General features: G+C 44.0%; 1 protein-coding gene and 1 pseudogene across 1 annotated transcript in view; one reads left to right on the top strand and one right to left on the bottom strand.

The window, feature by feature from the left end:
• FNTB (farnesyltransferase, CAAX box, beta) overlaps positions 1 to 5161 on the top strand; it is an 84196-nt gene extending 79035 nt beyond the window's left edge. The window contains exon 12 of the mRNA XM_036906043.2: positions 3656 to 5161. Coding sequence (XP_036761938.1) covers positions 3656 to 3787 — 132 coding nt within the window. The 3' untranslated portion in view covers positions 3788 to 5161. The remainder of the gene's footprint in view (positions 1 to 3655) is intronic.
• On the bottom strand, positions 919 to 1594 carry LOC118922844 (ubiquitin-40S ribosomal protein S27a-like; annotated as a pseudogene).
• Positions 5162 to 23672: the final 18511 nt, after the last annotated feature.

The raw sequence follows: 23672 nt of genomic DNA, 5'->3' as shown, positions 1-23672 counted from the left end.
ACACCTTCAACTTCACTATGTGGCACTGAGCTGATCCCCCACGTGGCTGGGCTGTTTTATGCTCAAAGGCTCTGAGATGAATTGCTGTATAGTCTGCCTTTTTCTTTCTGCCGCTTTGATGTGGAATGGTATCTATTTTGTTTTGCATTTTCCTCATTACTAGTGAGGTTGAGAAGCTTTTCAAATGTTTATTGTCCATTTCTGTTATGCCTCCTGTGAATTGCCTGCCAACTCTTATCCTTTGCTCTTTTTCTTATTGATCTGCAATTATAATTGTTTGCTCTCTTCTCATATATTTGTAGGAGCGCTCTGTATGTTCCTGATACCAATCCTTTGCCAGTGGTATGTGTGTGCTGAATCTCTTCTAGTTAGTGACTTGTCTTTTCACTTTGTTTTTAGTGTTTTTTTGTTGGGTAAAAGATTTTAATTTTAAAGTGAAAAATTTTATTTGCTTTTTTGGTTTTTTGAGGGTTTGGTGGGGGTGGGGTTGGTAAGATTTCATTACTTAAGAAATATTTCCCTACCCTAAGGTCACAAATATATTTTCTTCTAAATAGTTCTGCTTTTCCTATCTGGACTTTTAATTCTCTTGGAATTGATTTCTGTCCATGGTGAGGGCTGGATATAATTTTATCTTTTTTCCATGTGGATAACCAATTGACCAGTACCATTTATTGAAGTTCACAACCTTACCTACTGATGTGTATCACATGAGTGTCACACACTCAAGTTTCTATGTGTCAGGTGACTGTTCCTTTCATCTGTTGGTCTATCTTCACTGGCTTAAGCAAATCTTAAATGCAGGTGATCAAGTCCCATCCATCTCCTTTTTCTTCAAAGTTGCCTAATCTTTGCCTTTTACTTTTCCCTGTGAATTTTAGGATCAACTAAGTTCCACAAAAAAAAATAGTGGAATTTTTTTTGGAATTATATTGAATTTAAGATTAATGGGAGAGAAATGACTTCAGTTTTTTTTGTTGTTAGTTCATGTCTTTTAGTAACATATATACAATGATGTGTCTTCCTGTTTGTTGAAGCAATTGGTCAGACATTTGCCACAGTATCTGTCAAAGTGGCTGGCCATAAAATAAAAACTCCAGCACCACATTCTGAAGGGCACTCCTGGTGAAGGCGACTGATTTTGTCATTCTCATCTACTTTGTAGTATTTCACAACAGCCAGCTTAACCTTCTTTCTCTTATTCTTATTCTTCTTGGAAGTGGGATACAATTTTCTTTTCTTAGCATCACCATGATGTCTCAGTATAAGATGAAGAGTGGACTCCTTTTGAATGTTCTTGTCAGACAAAGTATATCTATCTTCCAGCTGCTTGCCAGCAAAGATCAGTCTTTGCTGATGAGGAGGAATTATTTCCTTATCCTGGATCTTGGCCTTTACATTTCCTCCTGTATCCAGGGGTTCAGGTGAGGGTGAGGGTGTTCCCTGTAAGGGTTCTCATGAAAATTTGCATCTTGGTGACGGTTCCACTGCAGATGGTGGATCAGAAAAGCTTCTTTTCAGTAGTAAGACTTCCCATTTATGAACATAATTTTTCAGATTGTCATACATGTCCTTCAGTGGTCTTTTATCATTTTCCCCATAAAGGACTAGAACATCTTTTGTTAGATTTATGTCTAAAAAATTTATAGTTTTTGTGTCTATTGTGATTAGAATTTTTCCCATTATATTTTGTAACTGGTTGTTTTATACTAATATGTAGAAATGCTGTTGATATTTGTATTTGAATTTTTTTTCCAGCAACCTTGCTGAACTTTCTTTGTAGTTATAATAATTTGTCTATAGACTCTCTTGGATTTTCTATTTAGAATGTAATGTCATCTTCTAATAAGAGCAGTTTGCCTTTTCCTTTCTGATTCTTAAGAATTTTCTTTTTCTTGCCCTGTGATGTGCCTAAGACCCTCATAGAATGTTGACTGGAGGTAGTCATAGAGCGCATTCCTGCCCTACTTCTGATTGTAATGGGAAGGTCTCTATAATTTCACCATTAAGTGGGATGCTTGCTGTGGGGTTTTGATAAATACTTCATATCAGATTAAGGATGTTACCCTCTATTCCTCATTTGCTGGGTTGTTTTTTGTTTGTTTCAATTATAATTTAGGAGTCAATTTTATTGAATGCTTTTTCTGCATCTGGCTTTTCCCTATAATATGGTATGTTTCATTAATAAATATATTCTGATGTTAACCTTATATTCCGAGGATAAGCCTTTCTTGGTCATAGAGGACAGAGAGAGAAAGAGAGTATGTGTGTGTGTGTGTTAAAAACACTGCTGGATTCAGTTTGCTAGTGTTTTTGGCTGGTATTTTTATTTAGGATTTTTTGCATGTATGTTTATGAGAAAAATTGATTTGAAATTTTGTTTTATTGTATTGTCTTTTCCAATGTATGTTTCAGGATACTGTTGTAGCCTCATAAAATTAGATGGGTATCTTTTTTTTTTTTTCTGTTTTAAGTCTTTGAAAAAAGTTGTATAGGTTAGATACTATCCGTTTCTTGTGTGTTTGATAACACTTGCCTGAGAAACCATTTAGGCCAGTAATTTTGGGTGTGTGTGTTTTGGGGAGGAATGGTGGTAGAATTATAGCCAATAATTATTGTTGATTTAACCTATTCATATAGTTTTAAATATCTTCTTGAGTCAATTTTGAAATTCATATTCTACAAAATTACTCAGTTTATCTGAATTCTTACATATTTTGGCATGAAGTTGTTCATAGTGTTCTCATAATTTTTTTAAATCTTTCCTTTAATTATGTCCCTTTTCCAGAGTGAGGAGTCCTGAACACTGGCCTAGGATCGTGCCCTGTCTCAGACCTAGAGTTTCTGTTGGGTTTCTGTGATGTAGTGGAATAACATACAAGAATTTAAATATGGCCTGACACCTTTACTTATGTAGTAGGGTTATGATTCTTTTTCTTAATTATAATATAAATACACATTCACTTTTTTAATAATTGGAATATATATAAAAGTACAAATAAGAACATTGGAAGTGATCTTATCATTGTCCCTATTTTGGTATATGTCCGATTTTTGCCTGTTTGTATACATCACATCTACAGATTTTTAAAAAGTAACTTTGGGATAGTATTGTGCATACTATTTTCCTCACTTAATATGTTATAAACATTTGCCCATAGCATTAGATATTTGAAAGCCTGTTTTTAAGTGGCTATATAATATTCCCTCATATCCCATATTTTTACCAATACCCTGTTGAACATCAGGGTCTTGTGTAATAAATCTGTATACATCTTTGAGATTCCTTATGCTAAATTTTTTCTTTTTTAAAATATTATATTGGTTTCAAGTGTACAACATAGTGACTCAACAACTATATATATTACTAGATGCTCACCAGGATTAGTGTAGTTACCATCTGCCACCATACAGATAGTATAGTATTATTGATTGTATTCCCTATGTTGTACTTTTCATCCCTGTGACATTTATTTTACATTTGAAAGTCTGTACTACTTTATCCTCTTCACCTATTTTGCCTGTCCCTGCACCCAGCCCCCTATGGCAACCACCAGTTTATTGATAAGTTCTTAAGAATACATTTAATGGGTCAAAGGCTGTGCACATTTCCAAGGTCCACTGGGATGATTGGTATCTGTTCTTCTCTTTGCAGCAGCCCACTCACCCTGTGTACAATATTGGACCAGATAAGGTGATCCAGGCCACCATGTACTTTCTGCAGAAGCCAGTCCCAGGCTTTGAGGAGCATGAGGATGAGGCACCAGCAGAGCCTGCCACCAACTAGTGGACACGGGGTCCCAAGGCTCTTTCGGTGAACACCAAAAGAGTGTTCACCCACCTCCCCAGTCAGACCAAGGTTTAACTGTTTCGATACATACTGCATTCTGTGCTGCACAAGCCTCGGCCACAATGGAGCTGTGGTTCTTTGTCCCTTCTTGTCAAACAAAGCAAAACCAATGGCTCTGGGTTTAGAGAAGTCAGTGGTGTGTTTTTTCGAAAATTCTTTCCACTCTTATCAAACCAAAAATCTGTCAGCCTGTGCAGCATCTGAACCCAGCTCTGGCCTGGCCTGGGTTGGCTGGGGAGCAGTGCATGCTTGGAAGAAGCAGCCCCTCCCTACCAGCTCTCCAACTGGACCGTCATATTGAAATGAATGACATCTCTGAGTATTACAGCATCCAGAGGCACTGCTGCAGTTCCCACTTGCACGCCACCATTAAAGTCTGGAAATAAGACTGCTCCATGCCAAGCGGGAGCTTTGAGTCCCACCAAAATGAATTCTTCAGACAAAACCATGGTGGGGCTTCTCTAGGAGGTCCCCCTGGCTCTGACCTCCTGCCCTGGCCATTTGCAAGGGAAAGGAGCTGGGGTTGGGGAGAAAGGTCTCCTTGAGTTGCGAGTGCCTCACCCTCCACACTGGAGAACTGAGCCACACATCTCTCCAAGGCCATGCTTGGTGCACAGGCAGGATTTGCTTCAGCCCCAGGTGTGCTGGCTTAGACCCGGAAACCAATTATGAGTGGAAAATGAACCTCTAGTTCAACTCTGTGGCAAGGAAGCAGCCCCAGGGTCTACCCCATCATGTACAGTGAAAGGCCCCTCTGACGTCCTCAAGGCAGCGCCTGCACCCGTGGCCATTCTGTGTGCTTCCATCTTTTCTCCTACCAGACTCCTGGCCCATTCTCCTCCAAGAGAGTGTTATCTTCTCTCATCCAGAGTATTAACACTACTAAGTCTTTCACCTTAATTTCTGACTCAGGATTTATTCATATCCTGCCCAGTCCAGGTTCAGAGAAATAAAATCAAGTGCTAGACAGGCTGGTTGCTGCTCAGGCAGTGGCCGTGTAAACCTGGCTGTGGCAGGGCTGTGTGCTGTGCAGTGTGCTTGGCCTGCCAGGGCCTCTGCTGCTCATGTGGAACCCTTTCTCAGTCAGTGGGGCTGAGTTGGTCGTCTGCCCACTGCTGCGGTCACTGCGAGCTCCGTGTCACCAACCTGGCCATCGTGTAAGCGGCCATGGGCCATGGGGCAGATGGGAGCTCAACGACTCAGCATGCGGCTCTTCTCAGAAACTTGCCACTCGCTGCCTCTGATTCCCTATTGCTTTGGTATATTGGGCTATGTATTACCTCCTTGAAATAATAAAATAATAACATTTTCTGTGATGTCTCTCATTTGTGACTGGTACCAAGAAAATCCCTTCAGAGTGCCCAGTATTAGGAGTTACTGAAGGTCACTCATGGGCCGCCGCCAGGCTCCTGTGTATGAGATTCCAGACCATGTGCGGTAGTGATTACAGAAGTCTGACCTGGTTCCAGCCTCACATGCCTTCTCCAGTCAGGGTCCTTACAAGTGGGCCTAACAAGGAGTGGGAAAACCTCTGTGTCTCCCAAGCCCCCCTGGAGCAATTCAATTCGCTTTTGTCCCAGCAACTCCACACTGCATTTCATGGTCTGTGTGTCTGTCTCCTCACCTGACTGTGAGCAGAGACTGTGTTCCTGTGTCCTAAAGCAGGCATCCAGCAGGGGGTGGGTAATGTCCTGACTAGGGGGCTGTCTCAGGGACAGGCCCAAGTCCTGTGGTCACCTGGCTTTCCTCCTCATCTGGTGAGAGACCCTCTCCCAAAGGAGGCCAAGGTGGATGCTCTGTGGCCTGACCCTCCTTGATGGAAGAGAAGAGGGTATCCTTGGGGGTAGGGCATAAACCAAATCCACATTCTGGAATGGAATGATGTGATGTAATTCTTGTCCCCAAGCTATTTTTGCTATGCTAAGGAAAAGGTTCTAGCTCTAAAGTAACACACTAAACAGACCCTTCCCATCACTACAAAAAGCCAAAGCCTCTAGCACTAGTAGTCTCAAGGTGTTAGGAGATTAATTGCAGTAATAATTGGTGTGATTGAGAGACAAAAGGAATTTCTCCAGTCTCATCTGGCTTTATACCAAGGAGGGAGACTTTAAGCTGGGCCCCAAAGGGTAGGCAGAGAAGGAATTGGCCAGGAAGAGAAGGGTCATTTACCCGTGTTCTTATCTCAGGGGAGTTTATGCTGGTGTATCTATGAGACTCCCTCTCTGCTCCCAGTTGGGCTTGGAGGGGCATTCAAAATGGGTCCTGGAAGTAAATTCTCAGATTTAACATGTAGATCCTTAAGTAGAAGGCACTTACATAGCATTTGAAGTGGGTTACCCCAAATAAATATTTTCCCCATCAATAAAGAAATACAAAACTACTACAGATCTCTATCTAGATGGGCCCCACCATCCCCCTGGACCCATCTCGGACCCACCTTGAGTGCCATGTAAGTTGGGAAGCTACCAAACTCTACAGTGAGAGGAAGGGCAGTGAGAAGAAGGGGAACCTTTGGGTAAGCAGAATCTCCCCTGGGTAACAATAACCAGTCAATAGTATTCCTAAACTGCGCTCCCTTCACAATATTTGTGAGTTAGAAGCCACAAATTAGATTCTGGACAATGCAGTAGTATCCTTGATGAAGACCTCACATAAAAGCAGAGGCCATAATATTACATGACAGTTTCATGATGGCCTCCATTGAGGACTAGCCTTAGACCTTGGTATGTTGCTTCCTGGTAATTTAACTTAGCAGAGAAATGTCAGAAAACTGGCAGGGTGGTGGCTTACATAATCTTTGCTATTTATTTCACCAAAATTAACTGTGCTACATGTCTGGCAGGAGCTTGATAGCCAGGAATTTTAAATGGAGCTCACTGATTGCCCTGACTTGTGCTATATTGTTGGTAGAAGTGGAAGCCATCGGCTTCAGATGTCAAATGTACTGATAACAGCACTGACATTCCATTATGAAAACTGAAGAACTTGTCTCTTGTTTTCACCATGCAGACCTCCTTATGGCTGCAGGCTTCCTAGACTCTCTGTGGCCAGGGCTACCAAGATTTAGGCGCTGCAGAGCCCAGATCTTAACACAGACATAGGATGTCTTTCATTTACTGTCCAGGGTAAGTTCAGTGTAACAAAAGTTTGCTTTCCTAATGCTGATAACACGACTTGATGTTAATAAGGTACAGAGGTCTATGATGGAGGTTTACTCCGTGTTGCTTCCACTGGGGGACCCAGGTGTTCATTTCAGGGTAGTAATTTGCTAACACTTGGTTCTTCAACCATCTATACCAGGGGCAGTGAACGTTCTCTATAAAGGGCCAATTACTATATATATCAGGCCTTGTAAGGAACTACTCAGCTTTGCTCTGCCATTGTAGTATAGCACAGTGACAGGCAAGGTGTGGCTGTATTCCTGGAAACTTTATGAAAATAGGCAGCAGAGAAGATCGGAAGATGGCGGCGTGAGTAGAGCAGCGGAAATCTCCTCCCAAAACCACATATATCTATGAAAATATAACAAAGACAACTCTTCCTAGAATAAAGACCAGAGAACACAGGACAATATCCAGACCACATCCGCACCTGAGAGAACCCAGCGCCTCGCTTAGGGGGTAAGATACAAGCCCCGGCCCCGCGGGAGCCGAGCGCCCCTCCCCCCAGCTCCCGGCGGGAGAAGAGCAGGCAGAGCGGGAGGGAGACGGAGCCCAGGGCTGCCGAACACCCAGCCCCAGCCATCCGGGCCAGAGCGCAGACACAGTGCATGCGCGGAGGACCCTGGATACTAGGGAAACAGGGCAGCAAGAACAGTGAGCGGGCACGGGAGGCCTGGCGCCGGAGGACACCAGAAAAGCGAGTGACCATTTTTTTTTTTTTTTTTTTTAGCTGTTTTGTTTTGGCGAGCGCTTTTTGGAAGTCTTAAAGGGATAGGGACCCCAATACTAGGGAAACAGAGCAGCAAGACCGGTGAGCAGATGCCTGAGGCTGGCGCCAGAGAATAAAGAAAAACGAACGGCCACCTTTTATTATTTTTTTAATTAAAAAAAATTTTTTTTTTTTTTTGTGGTCGTTGTTTTGTTTTGGCGGGTGCTTTTTGGAAGTCTTAAAGGGGCAGGGAGGGACACTTAATCCAGAGGTAGGGAATCCGGGATCTCTGGGCACCCTAACCCCTGGGCTGCAGGGAGCAGGGAGGCCCCTTACGGAGATAAATAGCCTCCCAGCAGCTCCTGCTCCAACGCGACTCCACCATTTTGGAGTAGCTGCCCGAGCTAGGCCACACCCACAGCAACAGCCGAGATTAACTCCATAGCAGCCGGGCAGGAAGCAGAAACCCTGTCTGCGCGCAGCTGCGCAGCACAAGCCACTAGAGGTCGCTGTTCTCCCAGGAGAGGAGGGCCACAAACCAACAAGAAAGGAAGTCCTTCCAGCCGTCACTCGTCCCAGTTCTGCAGACTATTCCTATCACCATGAAAAGGCAAAGCTACAGGCAGACAAAGATCACAGAGACAACACCAGAGAAGGAGACAGACCTAACCAGTCTTCCTGACAAAGAATTCAAAATAAGAATCATAAACATGCTGACAGAGATGCAGAGAAATACGCAAGAGATATGGGATGAAGTCCAGAGGGAGATCACAGATGCCAGAAAGGAGATCACAGAAATGAAACAAACTCGGGAAGGGTTTATAAGCAGAATGGATAGGATGCAAGAGGCCATTGATGGAATTGAAACCAGAGAACAGGAAAGCATAGAAGCTGACATAGAGAGAGATAAAAGGAACTCCAGGAATGAAACAATATTAAGAGAACTGTGTGACCAATGCAAAAGGAACAACACCCGTATTATAGGGGTTCCAGAAGAAGAAGAGAGAGGAAAAGAGATGGAAAGTATCTTAGAAGAAATAATTGCTGAAAACTTCCCCAAACTGGGGGAGGAAATAATCGAACAGACCACGGAAATACACAGAACCCCCAACAAAAAGGATCCAAGGAGGACAACACCAAGACACATAATAATTAAAATGGCAAAGATCAAGGACAAGGAAAGAGTTTTAAAGGCAGCTAGAGAGAAAAAGGTCACCTATAAAGGAAAACCCATCAGGCTGACATCAGACTTCTCAACAGAAACCCTACAGGCCAGAAGAGAATGGCATGATATATTTAATACAATGAAACAGAAGGGCCTTGAAACAAGGATACTGTATCCAGCACGACTATCATTCAAATATGACGGTAGGATTAAACAATTCCCAGACAAACAAAAGCTGAGGGAATTTGCTTCCCACAAACCACCTCTACAGGACATCTTACAGGGACTGCTCTAGATGGGAGCACTCCTAAAAAGAGCACAGCACAAAACACCCAACATATGAAGAATCGAGGAGGAGGAATAAGAAGGGAGAGAAGAAAAGAATCTCCAGACAGTGTATATAACAGCTCAATAAGCAAGCTAAGTTAGGCAGTAAGATACTAAAGAGGCTAACCTTGAACCTTTGGTAACCACGAATTTAAAGCCTGCTATGGCAGTAAGTACATATCTTTCAATAGTCACCCTGAATGTTAATGGGCTGAATGCACCAATCAAAAGACACAGAGTAATAGAATGGATAAAAAAGTAAGACCCATCTATATGCTGCTTACAAGAAACTCACCTGAAACCCAAAAGACATGTACAGACTAAAAGTCAAGGGATGGAAAAACATATTTCAAGCAAACAACAGCGAGAAGAAAGCAGGGGTTGCAGTACTAATATCAGACAAATTAGACTTCAAAACAAAGACAGTAACAAGAGATAAAGAAGGACACTACATAATGATAAAGGGCTCAGTCCAACAAGAGGATATAACCATTCTAAATATATATGCACCCAACACAGGAGCACCAGCATATGTGAAACAAATACTAACAGAACTAAAGGGGGAAATAGACTGCAATGCATTCATTCTAGGAGACTTCAACACACCACTCACCCCAAAGGATAGATCCACTGGGCAGAAAATAAGTAAGAACACGGAAGCACTGAACAACACAGTAGAGCAGATGGACCTAATAGACATCTATAGAACTCTACATCCAAAAGCAACAGGATATACATTCTTCTCAAGTGCACATGGAACATTCTCCAGAATAGACCACATACTAGGCCACAAAAAGAGCCTCAGAAAAATCCAAAAGATAGAAATCCTACCAACCAACTTTTCAGACTACAAAGGCATAAAACTAGAAATAAACTGTACAAAGAAAGCAAAGAGGCTCACAAACACATGGAGGCTTAACAACACGCTCCTAAATAATCAATGGATCAATGACCAAATCAAAATGGAGATCCAGCAATATATGGAAACAAGTGACAACAACAACACTAAGCCCCAACTTCTGTGGGACGCAGCAAAAGCAGTCTTAAGAGGAAAGTATATAGCAATCCAAGCATATTTAAAAAAGGAAGAACAATCCCAAATGAATGGTCTAATGTCACAATTATTGAAATTGGAAAAAGAAGAACAAATGAGGCCTAAGGTCAGCAGAAGGAGGGACATAATAAAGATCAGAGAAGAAATAAATAAAATTGAGAAGAATAAAACAATAGGAAAAATCAATGAAACCAAGAGCTGGTTCTTCGAGAAAATAAACAAAATAGATAAGCCTCTAGCCAGACTTATTAAGAAGAAAAGAGAGTCAACACAAATCAACAGTAACAGAAACGAGAAAGGAAAAATCACGACGGACCCCACAGAAATACAAAGAATTATTAGAGAATACTATGAAAACCTATATGCTAACAAGCTGGGAAACCTAGGAGAAATGGACAACTTCCTAGAAAAATACAACCTTCTACAATTCACCCAGAAAGAAACAGAAAATCTAAACAGACCAATTACCAGCAACGAAATTGAAGCGGTAATCAAAAAACTACCAAAGAAAAAAACCCCCAGGCCAGACGGATTTACCTTGGAATTTTATCAGACATACAGGGAAGACATAATACCCATTCTCCTTAAAGTTTTCCAAAAAATAGAGGAGGAGGGGATACTCACAAACTCATTCTATGAAGCTAACATCACCCTAACACCAAAACCAGGGAAAGACCCCATCAAAAAAGAAAACTACAAACCAATATCCCTGATGAACGTAGATGCAAAAATACTCAACAAAATATTAGCAAACCGAATTCAAAAATACATCAAAAGGATCATACACCATGACCAAGTGGGATTCATCCCAGGGATGCAAGGATGGTACAACATTCGAAAGTCCATCAACATCATCCACCACATCAACAAAAAGAAAGACAAAAACCACATGATCATCTCCATAGATGCTGAAAAAGCATTTGACAAAGTTCAACATCCATTCATGATAAAAACTCTCAGCAAAATGGGAATAGAGGGCAAGTACCTCAACATAATAAAGGCCATCTATGATAAACCCACAGCCAACATTATATTGAACAGCGAGAAGTTGAAAGCATTTCCTCTGAGATTGGGAACTAGACAGGGATGCCCACTCTCTCCACTGTTATTTAACATAGTACTGGAGGTCCTAGCCACGGCAATCAGACAAAACAAAGAAATACAAGGAATCCAGATTGGTAAAGAAGAAGTTAAACTGTCACTATTTGCAGATGACATGATACTGTACATAAAAAACACTAAAGACTCCACCCCAAAACTACTAGAACTGATATCGGAATACAGCAAAGTTGCAGGATACAAAATCAACACACAGAAATCTGTGGCTTTCCTATACACTAAGAATGAACCAACAGAAAGAGAAATCAGGAAAACAACTCCATTCACAATTGCATAAAAAAAAAAATACCTAGGAATAAACCTAACCAAAGAAGTGAAAGACTTATACTCTGAAAACTACAAGTCACTCATAAGAGAAATTAAAGGGGACACTAACAGATGGAAACTTATCCCATGCTCGTGGCTAGGAAGAATTAATATCGTCAAAATGGCCATCCTGCCCAAAGCAATATACAGATTTGATGCAATCCCTATGAAACTACCAGCAACATTCTTCAATGAACTGGAACAAATAATTCAAAAATTCATATGGAAACACCAAAGACCCAGAATAGCCAAAACAATCCTGAGAAAGAAGAATAAAGTAGGGGGGATCTCACTCCCCAACTTCAAGCTCTACTATAAAGCCATAGTAATCAAGACAATTTGGTACTGGCACAAGAGCAGAGCCACAGACCAATGGAACAGACTAGAGAATCCAGACATTAACCCAGACATATATGGTCAATTAATATTTGATAAAGGAGCCATGGACATACAATGGCGAAATGACAGTCTCTTCAACAGATGGTGCTGGCAAAACTGGACAGCTACATGTAGGAGAATGAAACTGGACCATTGTCTAACCCCATATACAAAAGTAAACTCAAAATGGATCAAAGACCTGAATGTAAGTCATGAAATCATTAAACTCTTGGAAGAAAACATAGGCAAAAACCTCTTAGACATAAACATGAGTGACCTCTTCTTGAACATATCTCCCCGGGCAAGGAAAACAACAGCAAAAATGCATAAATGGGACTATATTAAGCTGAAAAGCTTCTGTACAGCAAAAGACACCATCAACAGAACAAAAAGGAACCCTACAGTATGGGAGAATATATTTGAAAATGACACATCCGATAAAGGCTTGATGTCCAGAATATATAAGGAGCTCTCACGCCTCAACAAACAAAAAACAAATAACCCAATTAAAAAATGGGCAGAGGAACTGAACAGACAGTTCTCCAAAAAAGAAATACAGATGGCCAACAGACACATGAAAAGATGCTCCACATCGCTAATTATCAGAGAAATGCAAATTAAAACTACAATGAGGTATCATCTCACACCAGTAAGGATGGCTGCCATCCAAAAGACAAACAACAACAAATGTTGGCGAGGCTGTGGATAAAGGGGAACCCTCCTACACTGCTGGTGGGAATGTAAGTTAGTTCAACCATTGTGGAAAGCAGTATGGAGGTACATCAAAATGCTCAAAACAGACTTACCATTTGACCCAGGAATTGCACTCCTAGGAATTTACCCTAAGAATGCAGCAATCAAGTATGAGAAAGATCAGTGCACCCCTATGTTTATCGCAGCACTATTTACAATAGCCAAGAATTGGAAGCAACCTAAATGTCCATCGATAGATGAATGGATAAAGAAGATGTGGTACATATACACAATGGAATACTACTCAGCCATAAGAAAAGGGCAAATCCAACCATTTGCAGCAACATGGATGGAGCTGGAGGGTATTATGCTCAGTGAAACAAGCCAAGCGGAGAAAGAGAAATACCAAATGATTTCACTTATCTGTCGAATATAAGAACAAAGGAAAAACTGAAGGAACAAAACAGCAGCAGAATCACAGAACTCAAGAATGGACTAACAGGTACCAAAGGGAAAGGGACTGGGGAGGATGGGTGGGTAGGGAGGGATAAGGGGGGTGGAGAAGTAGGGGGGTATTAAGATTAGCATGCATGGGGGGTAGGAGAAAAGGGAGGGCTGTACAACACAGAGAAGGCAAGTAGTGATTCTACAACATTTTGCTATGCTGATGGACAGTGACTGTAAAGGGGTGTATAGGGGGGACCTGGTATAGGGGAGAGCCTAGTAAACATAATATTCGTCATGTAAGTGTAGATTAGTGATACCAAAAATTTAAAAAAAAGGGCAGTTCCTGTGTGGTAACCTCCAATGAGTTCTACACAAGAGTATAAAGGGCATTTAAAAGTGTAGGCAAAGGGTCTGTTTGTGTTTATACAGAGGATCAAAGCCTAATTGGGCTACCCCGAAAATGAACTAAGATACGATATGAAAGAGAACTTCCAACATCAGCACTCTCGGGAAGACTCATGCCAGAAGATGATCATCAAAAAACCCCAACAAAGATCCACACACTGCTACAGGGGTAGATGCACTCATCCCACCAGTTCCTGGACTTGCCATGGGAATGAGGAAGGAGATATCTAAGCTGGCCTGTGCATACAGTAAAACAACAAATTTGACTGGATCTATACTGTTGGAACTCAACCAAGAATTAGGAGAAGTGTAAATTGTAGTGCTCCAAAATCTTACAACTACAGACTATTTACTGTTAAAAGAACATAAGGGATGTGAACATTCCCCAGGAATAGGTTGTTTTAATTAGTCTGATTTCTCTCAGACTGTTCAAGTTCAGTTGGACAATATCCACCATATCATAGATAAGTTTTCACAAATGCCTAAGGTGCCTAACTGGTTTTCTTGGTTTCACTGGAGATGGCTGGTAATTACAGGTATGCTTTGGTTATGTAACTATACTCCTATTATGTTAATGTGTGTACGCAATTTAATTAGTAGCTTAAAACCTATACATGCTGAAGTTACTCTACAAGAAGATATGTCAAAGAAATATAATCAATCTTTCCATGTTTTCTTCTGCCTGCTACTTCTATAGCTTTTCTTCTTCCTTCCTAATTACAACCCTTAAATAGAATTCGTGCCTCATATCAAATTTACAGAGTATCATAATTCTTCCAAGTGGTAAAGATACCTCAAGACAAATGCTGGGAATAGAAGCTACAGGGCATAAATATGCAAAGAAATAAAAAGCTAACCATTTCAAACAATAAAGCTTCTCTCTCACTTACCAACTTTACATTTCCCTGTATGGCCCCGGAAGATGACTGGTTAGCCAGAGACGGGTAAGATTCCTCAAGGGAGGAACAACCTAAGACAGGCACAGTCGCAGGGGGGTCATCAGGTGAGAAATTGGGGATCAACAGAGGTGAGGCTTAGAACCTCATCCCCCCTGTTTTGAGAGAAATCTTCTGCATACGTGGATGTTTTATTGCCCTTGTCTAGCTTGGATTAACACTTAGTCTACAGGCACACACCTGATCATCTACATTTGCTCTCTTACAACACTAAACTAGGTTTTCTACCTTTATCTTGTATCTACCTACCACTTCAGCATTTTATTAAAAATAATAATAATAGAGAGAAATGTGGTATCCACATATAAATCAAGTATAAAAACCAAATGAGTATTCATATTTGAACTGACTGTTTATAGTTCATAATGCATGAGCAAAACCGAAAGTTTCTGTGATGACTGCCCTTGTACTGTTCCCCATGTAACTTATTCACTATGTAAGAATTTGTTCTCCATGTAAGAACTTGTTTGTTATGCCTCAGAAGATTGGAGACTGACGAAAATTAGGCTTGGGGTGGATTAATGATTGTTCATTGAGCATTGACTCCCCTATACAGAATTTTATTGTTGTTAACAACCATTTGATCAATAAATATGAGAGATGCCCTCACAAACAAACAAACAAAACAAACAAACAAACAAAAAAAGTAACGACTTCCAATGGTAAAATAAATTAGTAACCGGGATGTAATGTATAGCATAAGGAATATAGTCAAAATATTGTAACAACTTGGTATGGTGATAGCTGATACCTAGAATTATCATGTATATAAATGTTGAATCACTATGTTGTACACCTAAAACTAATGTAATGTAATACTGTGTGTCAACTACCCTTCAATAAAAAATAATTATCTACAAAAAAAAAAATAGGCGGCAGCCCAGATTTGACCCATGGGCTGTACTTTGCCCAGCCCTGAGCTAGACTAAATTCCATCCATATCATTCAGCATTCTTCCACATCTTCCTGACTGGGATGGTTTTTATGTAATACTAGTGTCAAATGACAAATGTACTTGGTGAAGTTTGGACCAAACATTCTAGCCACCTACAAAGGCAGTGAATAGCCTTTGAGTAAGACTTGTATGACAATACATTATTGCAACTGATAGAAAACCTGACCCAAACTATAAAGCAAAGAGGAAGTGTGCTGACTCACAGACTGGAAGAGCAGGCATTAGCTTGGCTATCTGCGTGACTTCGGTAGGTTTCTCCCTGTCCCTGTCTCTGTATTAGCTCCAACCCCAGTCTCTCTGTGTGGTTACGGAACGGCAACAGGAACAGCACCAGACCTTACATCGTCTTAGGGTCAAGTTCAGAAGACAAGAGCAGCTGGCGTTATCCCAGCCTTCCTTCCAGGTGAGTATCATTGCATTTCGTTGGCTTTGATCAAGGCAAATGCCTTTTTGAGAAGCAATCCAGTGGCCCAAAGATTACAGTGTACTCATTGCCCTAAGTCTTCATCATAAGCTTCTCCCCTGAGTGGGAAATGGGGGGTCATCAGAAGCATATAGTCTCAGAATGGGGCAGGAATGAAGCACAAAATGGAAGTCAAGGTTGTACCAAAAGGGGGAAATGGACACTGGAGAGGCAAATCACCATCATTCTCTACAACACTCACTACAGATAGAAAACTGTAGTGGACATGGCACCTACTTCTCCCCTCCCCATCTGAGGCAGCCAAAAGGCCTGCTGGAGTTTGACCCTCCTCCCACGTCCAGGGCCACGCCCTGATTGGCCTACGCCAATCATTCTAGTCCATCCTTCTTTGTGTCAGTAATTTGGGGTTTGGCAATAACCCATCTAAGCCAATCAGCATGGCTGGTCCTAGCCTCAGTGACTCATTCAGAGCTCAGCATGTGGCCTAAAATAGACCAGAGAGAGAAGCCCTGGATATTTGATAATAAGGAAGAGCAGCCCTCTCCTATTAGGGATGGTGCAATGTGTGACCTGGGATCCCTACAACCATTTTCCTACTTAGAAGGAAGCCAGCCTTAGAAGCCAATACACCTAGACTCCTGAGAGACTTACTGAGAAACTTGGCTAGGACTGATGACGCTGCTCCTGTGGCCTGTTCTGCCACTGCATTTTTCAGCTATGTGAACCACTTTGAGATGAATTTACTATTACTTGCAACCAAAAACATCCTAATATGTACAAAACTCTATGCCAGATTAGCCCCTAGGCCATGAAAGTCCATAACTGCTGTCTGAAGAATGTTGACCACCCTTGCTACATCCTCTCAAACAATAACCTCTAAGAGAGTCCCTCCTGGCCCACTGCCTCTCCTCATTTGACCTTGACCTACCCTGATGAGGTGGGTGAGGCAGGTGTATTTTTTCTGCATTTTACAACTGAACAAACAGGTCAGAGAGCTTAAGTGAATCACCCAAGGTTTCCTGGCTATCAAGTAGTGGAGTCTGAACCTGAATCCAGATCTGCTGCCTCCAAAGTCATGGGCTTCTGCCACCCCAGGTCTCTAAAGGTGAAATGAATGGTCTTGGGGTGGGGGACAGTAGTTCAACATGCATGGGTTAACTTCCAGGCTGTATGACTGAGGCCCCACATGCCTGCTCCATCTTTCACCAGGACGAGATGGTGAGAGCAAACAGCAGGGGCAGGTGTACCTCAGCCTTCTAACCTGTGCCCAACTCTGTCAGGTCCCTATAAGAGAGCAGAGGCTCTCTCTGCACCAAATGCATGCCACCACTGCTCAGAGTGTGATGCTGCGTAACTCACAGGCAAGGCTGTGGGGAGTCAGTCTTGCTGGGAGCTGAGTAAGGCCCTGATGGCAGCTGGCCTCTCCAGCCTGCCCAACCAGCTCCTGGACATCATCTTTCACTTCCCAGCAATAACCACCTCACCTCTGCTTTTCCCCCGCAGGTGCAGGAGGTCCAGAGAATGGGCCAGGTGGCTGATGTTCCCTTCCGCTTCTCAGGCACGCCAAGAACCAGCAGGCAGGTGGGGACCTTGTGCTCATCATCAGCAGAGCTTAATGGAAATCCTTTTCTGCCCTCTGCTCCCCTGCAGAAACACAGCTCTTATAAAATCACAGTAATAATAATGAATTTTTAAAAATAAACTTATTTTAGAATAGCTTTAGATTGACAGAAAAATTGCCAGTGTAGTACAGGGTTCCTATATACCCCTTAGGCAGTTTCCCTATTGTTACCATCTCACATTAAATGCACATTTGTCACAACTAATGAACCAATGTTGATACATTATTATTAACTAAAGTCCACATTTATTTGGACTCCTTACTTTCCTCCTATTGCCCTTTTTCTGTCCCAGCATCCCATCCAGGACACCTCATCACATTTAGTCACCATGTCTCCTTCGGCTGCCCTTGGCTATGACAGTTTCATGCTTTCCTTGATTTGGGCGACTGACAGCTTGGAGGCATCCTGGACATTGTCCCTCAACTGGGATTTGTGTGAAGTTTCTCACAACTAGACTGGGGCTCTGGGTTGTGGGGAGGAAGACCAATGAGGTCAGGTGCCCTCTCCTCACATCATATCAAAGGTACATGCTATCAACATAGCTTATCAGCAAGGATGTTAACCCCGGTCACCTGGTGGAGCCCGTGTTTGTAATGCTTCCCCACTGAAAGGTGCCTTTCTTAGAAGGAAATCTGTGTGCACAGCCCAGTTAAGGAATGGGGACTTATGCCCCACATCCTTGAGGGCAGAGTATCTACATAACTTAATCTTCTGCAGGGGAGGTGTCCTACTCTCCATTTGTTTATTTATTCAGTCATCTGTATCAGTAAGGACTCATGAATATTTTTCTACTTTGGGTTATGTTCCAGTACTATGTTGTTTATTTTGTTGCTCAAATTGTCAAATTAGAAGATCATTCAGCTGGGTCCTGTGTCCCTTTGACATCCCACACTTTCTTACTTATAATAATAATGATTTTTTTCATCCCTTTTGTTTCAAGAAGTATTGCATGTTGATAATGTTGACACTGGGTAATGGGCGATTACAGCTCAGTACACTACTTTCTCAACCTTTGGTCATATTAAATTCTTTCCATATTAAAAACTATGCATGTTGTTTATCTTGGATGTGAGACTGTAACTGTGATGGCCTGGGCTAATGGGACAAGGCGGGTGACGGGAGCCTGGGACTTCCGCTACCTACATCAGAAGGGGCTCAGTGGTACAGCTCTCTCAAGGGGAGAGCAAGGTGGGTGCCCCCTAGGCATGCCCTGACTAGCGCCTGGCAGGATGGTGGTGAGTGCCCTGCAAGTGGCACCTCTGTGAGGGGGATAACGATGGTGATCATGAGATGAGAAGCCCAGGAGGCTCTGCGTGGCTGAACTCCACGCCTCACGACCCGCCCCTCCTTCTCGGGAGCAGTGGCTGCCAGAGGTCTGGATACCAAGGCGGCCCATGAATGTGGTGAGTGTGAAATGTGATGCAGCCCATGCAGAGTGGAAGCTCTGGCCCCCCTTCCCTTCACCATCAGCATCTACCCAGCTTCTCTGCTGCCTGCACAGGGAGCCTGAGGCTGGGCTCTTGGGAGGGAGGAAGGAGCTGGAGAGAAGATGACCTGGCCCTCTTCCTTGGTCTTCCTATATTCCAACCCTCTCTGACCCAGGTCCCCAGATCTGAACTCTTCAGGCATTTGGAGTGCAGACATGTACATCTGTGCCATGTGCATGAGTCTGGCCTCTCCTCTAAGCTTCTTGAAGGCAGGGCCCAGGCTTCACTGGCTGCCCTGAATTTCCCCAGTGCCTGGCATAGTGCTGGACTAACATGCTGCTCAAAGGCTTGTGGCTTGAACTTATACAGAGCATTGCCTCTGAACTGACATACATGTGCAGGGATGAGTGTACACTGGGGGGGCTGGTGCCCACCAGGATATACCCAAGTGTCTATCTGTGGGGTGCCCATGCTAGGCCAGGCACTGTGAGGGGTGCAGCAGCAAGCACAGAGTCTGGTCCCGGCCCGTGGGAGGCCCCCTCTGGAAAGGCCTGCCAGTGTTCATAGCAGCCCTCTGCAGAGGAGGGGCCTGGGCTCATTTCTGGATAAGAAACATAGTCAGGTGCTTGAACTGCAATCCCCCTACCCAGTGTCTCCCACTAGCCTTGCAGGAGGTATTTGCAGTGGACGTGACATTCCTTCTCTCAGCCAGAGGCCTCGCTGCAGCCTTTGGCCCAAAGCTGTTGGCCACTGTCCTTTAGCCCCAGATCTGCCCCTGCCACCTCTGAGCTGTTGATGGCATTGGAAGATATGAAACAGTGAAGCCCTCAAACATGTGTCTAGGAGCCACACCTCCAGTGAGACTGGCTGGTGATGAGTGACCAGGGGTGTGGGCGGCAGCTATGCACACCCATTTGGTTATTTCTTGAAGCAGGCTTTGCATGGATCACTGGGGCCTTATAGTACCAGGCTTGTGGAGTGTGTGCCTTCCCCGCCAGCCTGCCATGGTAGCCACCAGGTTTCTGTTTTTCTTGGCAGGTGGCTCAAAGCCTCACCATGTTCAACAATGGAGTGAAAGGTTCTGGCACACAGTTCTTAACATTGGATCCCTGCTCCTTCTTCTTTTCCCTCTGGCCTTTAATTTACTGGAAAAAATTAAGAGCAGAGACTATGCTGTATAGTTTTGCTCAGAAAGGCTGGAAGTGCACAAGGGCCCCTCTCCTGCAATGGACATCACAGGGAAACAATCCTAAATAGGGCCTGGCACCCAGAGCAGGCCTGCTGATGCAGCCGGCATTAAGCACACAGCACAGGAGAAAACCCGCCCCGCTGGTTGTGAATCGTCCTGGGCCACCTGTTTGGCTCTCTTCTAGACATGTCCATCCTGCTGGGTGCAGGTGTGTAGGCATGCACAGGGCGCACACGTCAGGCAGGGTGAGCCAGAGCATGTGGGCCCTGGGCTCCACTCATCAGACCGTGTGGGGCCAACAGGCTGGTATGTCTCCACCTCACTCCACCAGGCAGCTCTGCTCAAAGGGCCCCTAGGGGGAAGGCTGAAAAACGTGGGCCTTGACCACTGTGGTAACCAGCGCTGGAGGGAAATGCTGGGAATGCGCAAAATGAGCTTGCACCATCTGTGCCTAGCACCGTGAGGGCCACCAGGCACTGAAGAAATACGACTGAAACCAGGATGGAGAACATGGTGAAGTAACCAGCAGGGTAGTAGTTAATGGTTCTGATCCAGCCAACATGGGTGTATTTCATTTCTCAAGTCCAGATTTTTCCAACAGGTAACAGAATTGTAGTCTTGAGCTCCTTCAGAAATCAAGCAAAGCCTATTTGTCACCACTTTTTGTATTCAACATATATTTACTTCCCCTTTCTTTTAAGGATTTTAATGCACTCAAGGATGGAGTTTATTCACTCTGTATTTTTAACAAAACTCTCAAATAGAAATGGTTGCATGGCCCAGGAGCTATATGGCAGACAGACCTAAGAAGTGCTAACATTTGAGGACTGACTAAGTGCCAGGCACAGTTCAAGGGCCTTTACACTTTCATCTTTACGCCTCACTTTTGCCATAGCTGTCCTCATCTTACGCCTCAGGAAACCAGGCAGCGCCACCCAGAGCCGATCTAGACAGGTGGGCTCAGAGCCGAGACCTAAACCAGCCAGGTGCTATTTCTGAAGGTCCTGGGTCTTGGGCTTCCTGCCCAACCCTGACCCTGAGGGAACAGTGGCGGTGCTGTCCAGCTGGGGGAGAGCCTCAAGAACCCGAGGGGGGTCTGCCTGATGCTGGTCCCTTATAGCTAGGTCTGCTTATCCAAACTGGTCTAGGCACAGGGCATTTGGCCAATTCGATTTTCTACCTAAGGACTTATTTTTTCCCCCAGAGGAAGTTGGGGCCTGTCAGTTAGCCTGTGCTTTAGTAAACACCAAACACTGAAGAACATTCTGTGGTGCCCACTCATGATCTAGCAGTGCCTCACAGGAGTCCTTATTTTTGCCATGGTTTGTCCACTGTACATCCAGTGGACAGGCTGGCAAACTCCTTTTCCCTACCTGGGTTTTCTCCTCAGGCTAGAGAAAGTTTTGAACAAAGAAAGGCTCATTTCCCATTCTCAGGGGCTATTCAGAACGGAGCCTGGAACAGGCCTTTGTGGCCTTGCGCTCGCTGGCTTATCAGCCACCTGGTGACCAGAGGCCAGCCTGTGCATGGTGTAAAAAACGGGTGTCGCCCCATGACATCACCCTCTCTTGGGGCTTCAAAAGCGGGGGGCTGGGCCTCCCTGTGCTGGCCTCAAGCAGGCTCAAGCCACACTGGGAGAAGGCAAACACCGTCAAGGCAGTCCTGTCCATTGGACTGCTTGACAAGCACCTTTACCTTCCCATTTTCTCCAAGAACAGCCTTAAAAAGCCTCAGAGCCACTTTGCTAATTCATTGAAGCTATGCCTCACTTTCCCCACCAGCCTCCTTTCATTCCAGGGTAATTTTACTTTTGGGAGCTGAACATGAGTGCATGAGAACCACCTGGGACAGCCTGTCAAAATGATTCTGTTTGGCCACAAGCATGCTTTGTCAGGGGAGCCGGAATCCCCCGGGCCTGGCCCAGGGACCCCACTTTGAGTAAGAACAACATGGGGGCTCCTGAGCAAGCCTGCCTGGGCAGAATATGAGGTATCCGAAGTTCAGAGACACCACTAGATAGCAGAGGGACTGAACAGCAGAGCCTCAGGGCTGCCACCAGGTCTAAGGTGCCCACAGAGGCCTCTCAGGTTTCGAAGAGTATGTCAGTTCAGTCCAGGGGTCCCCCTGCAGTCTCTGTTTCCCCAGCCTTGTAAGGATAGGGTCCATCTGAGGGGTGGGAAGCATTTGTGAGACACCATGAAGTCCAGCTGCACATACTCGAGAGCGCAGGAGCTGGATTTTCCCGTCTTGCCGATTCAGCCCTGGTCACGTGCCTTGCGTAGACAATGACAGCTGGCACCTGGGAGCTCATTTAGTCCCGAGGTCAAGCACATTTTATTGAGTGTTATTTCATTTAATCCTCACAATCACTTTATGAGGTTTGTACTATTATTATCCTCATTTTATAGATGAGGACACTAAGGCTGAAAGAAGTAACTCATCAGGGATTACCTGCTTATTGACAGAGCCAGGATTTTTGAACTCAGGCAGTCTGACTTCAGAGCCCAAGCATAAAACACTACTCTGTTTTTAGAAATAGATTTCTGCTCTCTTCAGTCCTAGTTTAGGGCTCCATCTCCTATCACCTACTTTCTTGCTTTTTAAACCTTTCCCAGTTCAGATGGTAGCTCTGTGAGCTGAGGTAGTTCTTCACTGAAGTCGTAGCTCCTCTACATATGGGATTCGCATCAAGAATTTTTAAAATTGGGCACTATAAAATATCCTTGCATTTGGGATGATTGTAAAGATAGGAAAATATCAAGCTTGCCACTAAAAACACAAAGAGGTGACTAAACAGGACCCTCAGTGAAGCCACCTGTTGCAGCGACCAAGCAATCACCAGGTTCTCTGGTTTTGTGCAGGGCTGTCCGGAGCAGTGATGAAAACAACCCACAGGAACACTGCTGTGAGAGGGAACTGTGTCAGACTCCCGGTGTCCTGTGAGGTACATACACTGGCTCCCTAGACCACAAGGAACCGAGCTGTGACTCTCATCTGTACCTTTTAGCAGGCATGATCTCCAGCTCGGGTCTCTTACCTTGTCTTGCTGTCCAGGCAGCTGCTCCCATTGGCCCCACCTTTCCTCCACCTGCCGGTCTGTTCAGCATGAAGGTCAGGTGGTTCAGATTCTCCCAGGTGAACCAGCTATCAGTTGTGGCCCTGTTCTGCCAACCGGTTTATTGAAGTTTTGAGAAGCCTGAAGCTCAACCCCTGTATAGGCAATATCCTGGAGTCAGGGACTGGCTCAGGGATGTCACCTATCCCACTGCTGGGCTCTACTGTCCCTTCTTCTGTTTGCTCCCTGCATCTTGGTGCCCAGCTTCACACTCCTTCCATCCCCTCATTAAAAGGGCTGCACCCACAGCTCGGTTTTCATGGCCACCCTGATCAAGCCTGCTGTGTAATAAGGAATTCACAATTAAAACATACAAGATATAAAGGGCAATGAAAGAGAGGAAAGCATTTTTTCATTGAGGCCTTAAGAA

Source organism: Manis pentadactyla, chromosome 11 (genome assembly GCF_030020395.1).
Source record: "Manis pentadactyla isolate mManPen7 chromosome 11, mManPen7.hap1, whole genome shotgun sequence".
Classification (NCBI taxonomy): Eukaryota; Metazoa; Chordata; class Mammalia; order Pholidota; family Manidae; genus Manis; species Manis pentadactyla.
This window is presented reverse-complemented; position numbering and strand designations above follow the sequence as displayed.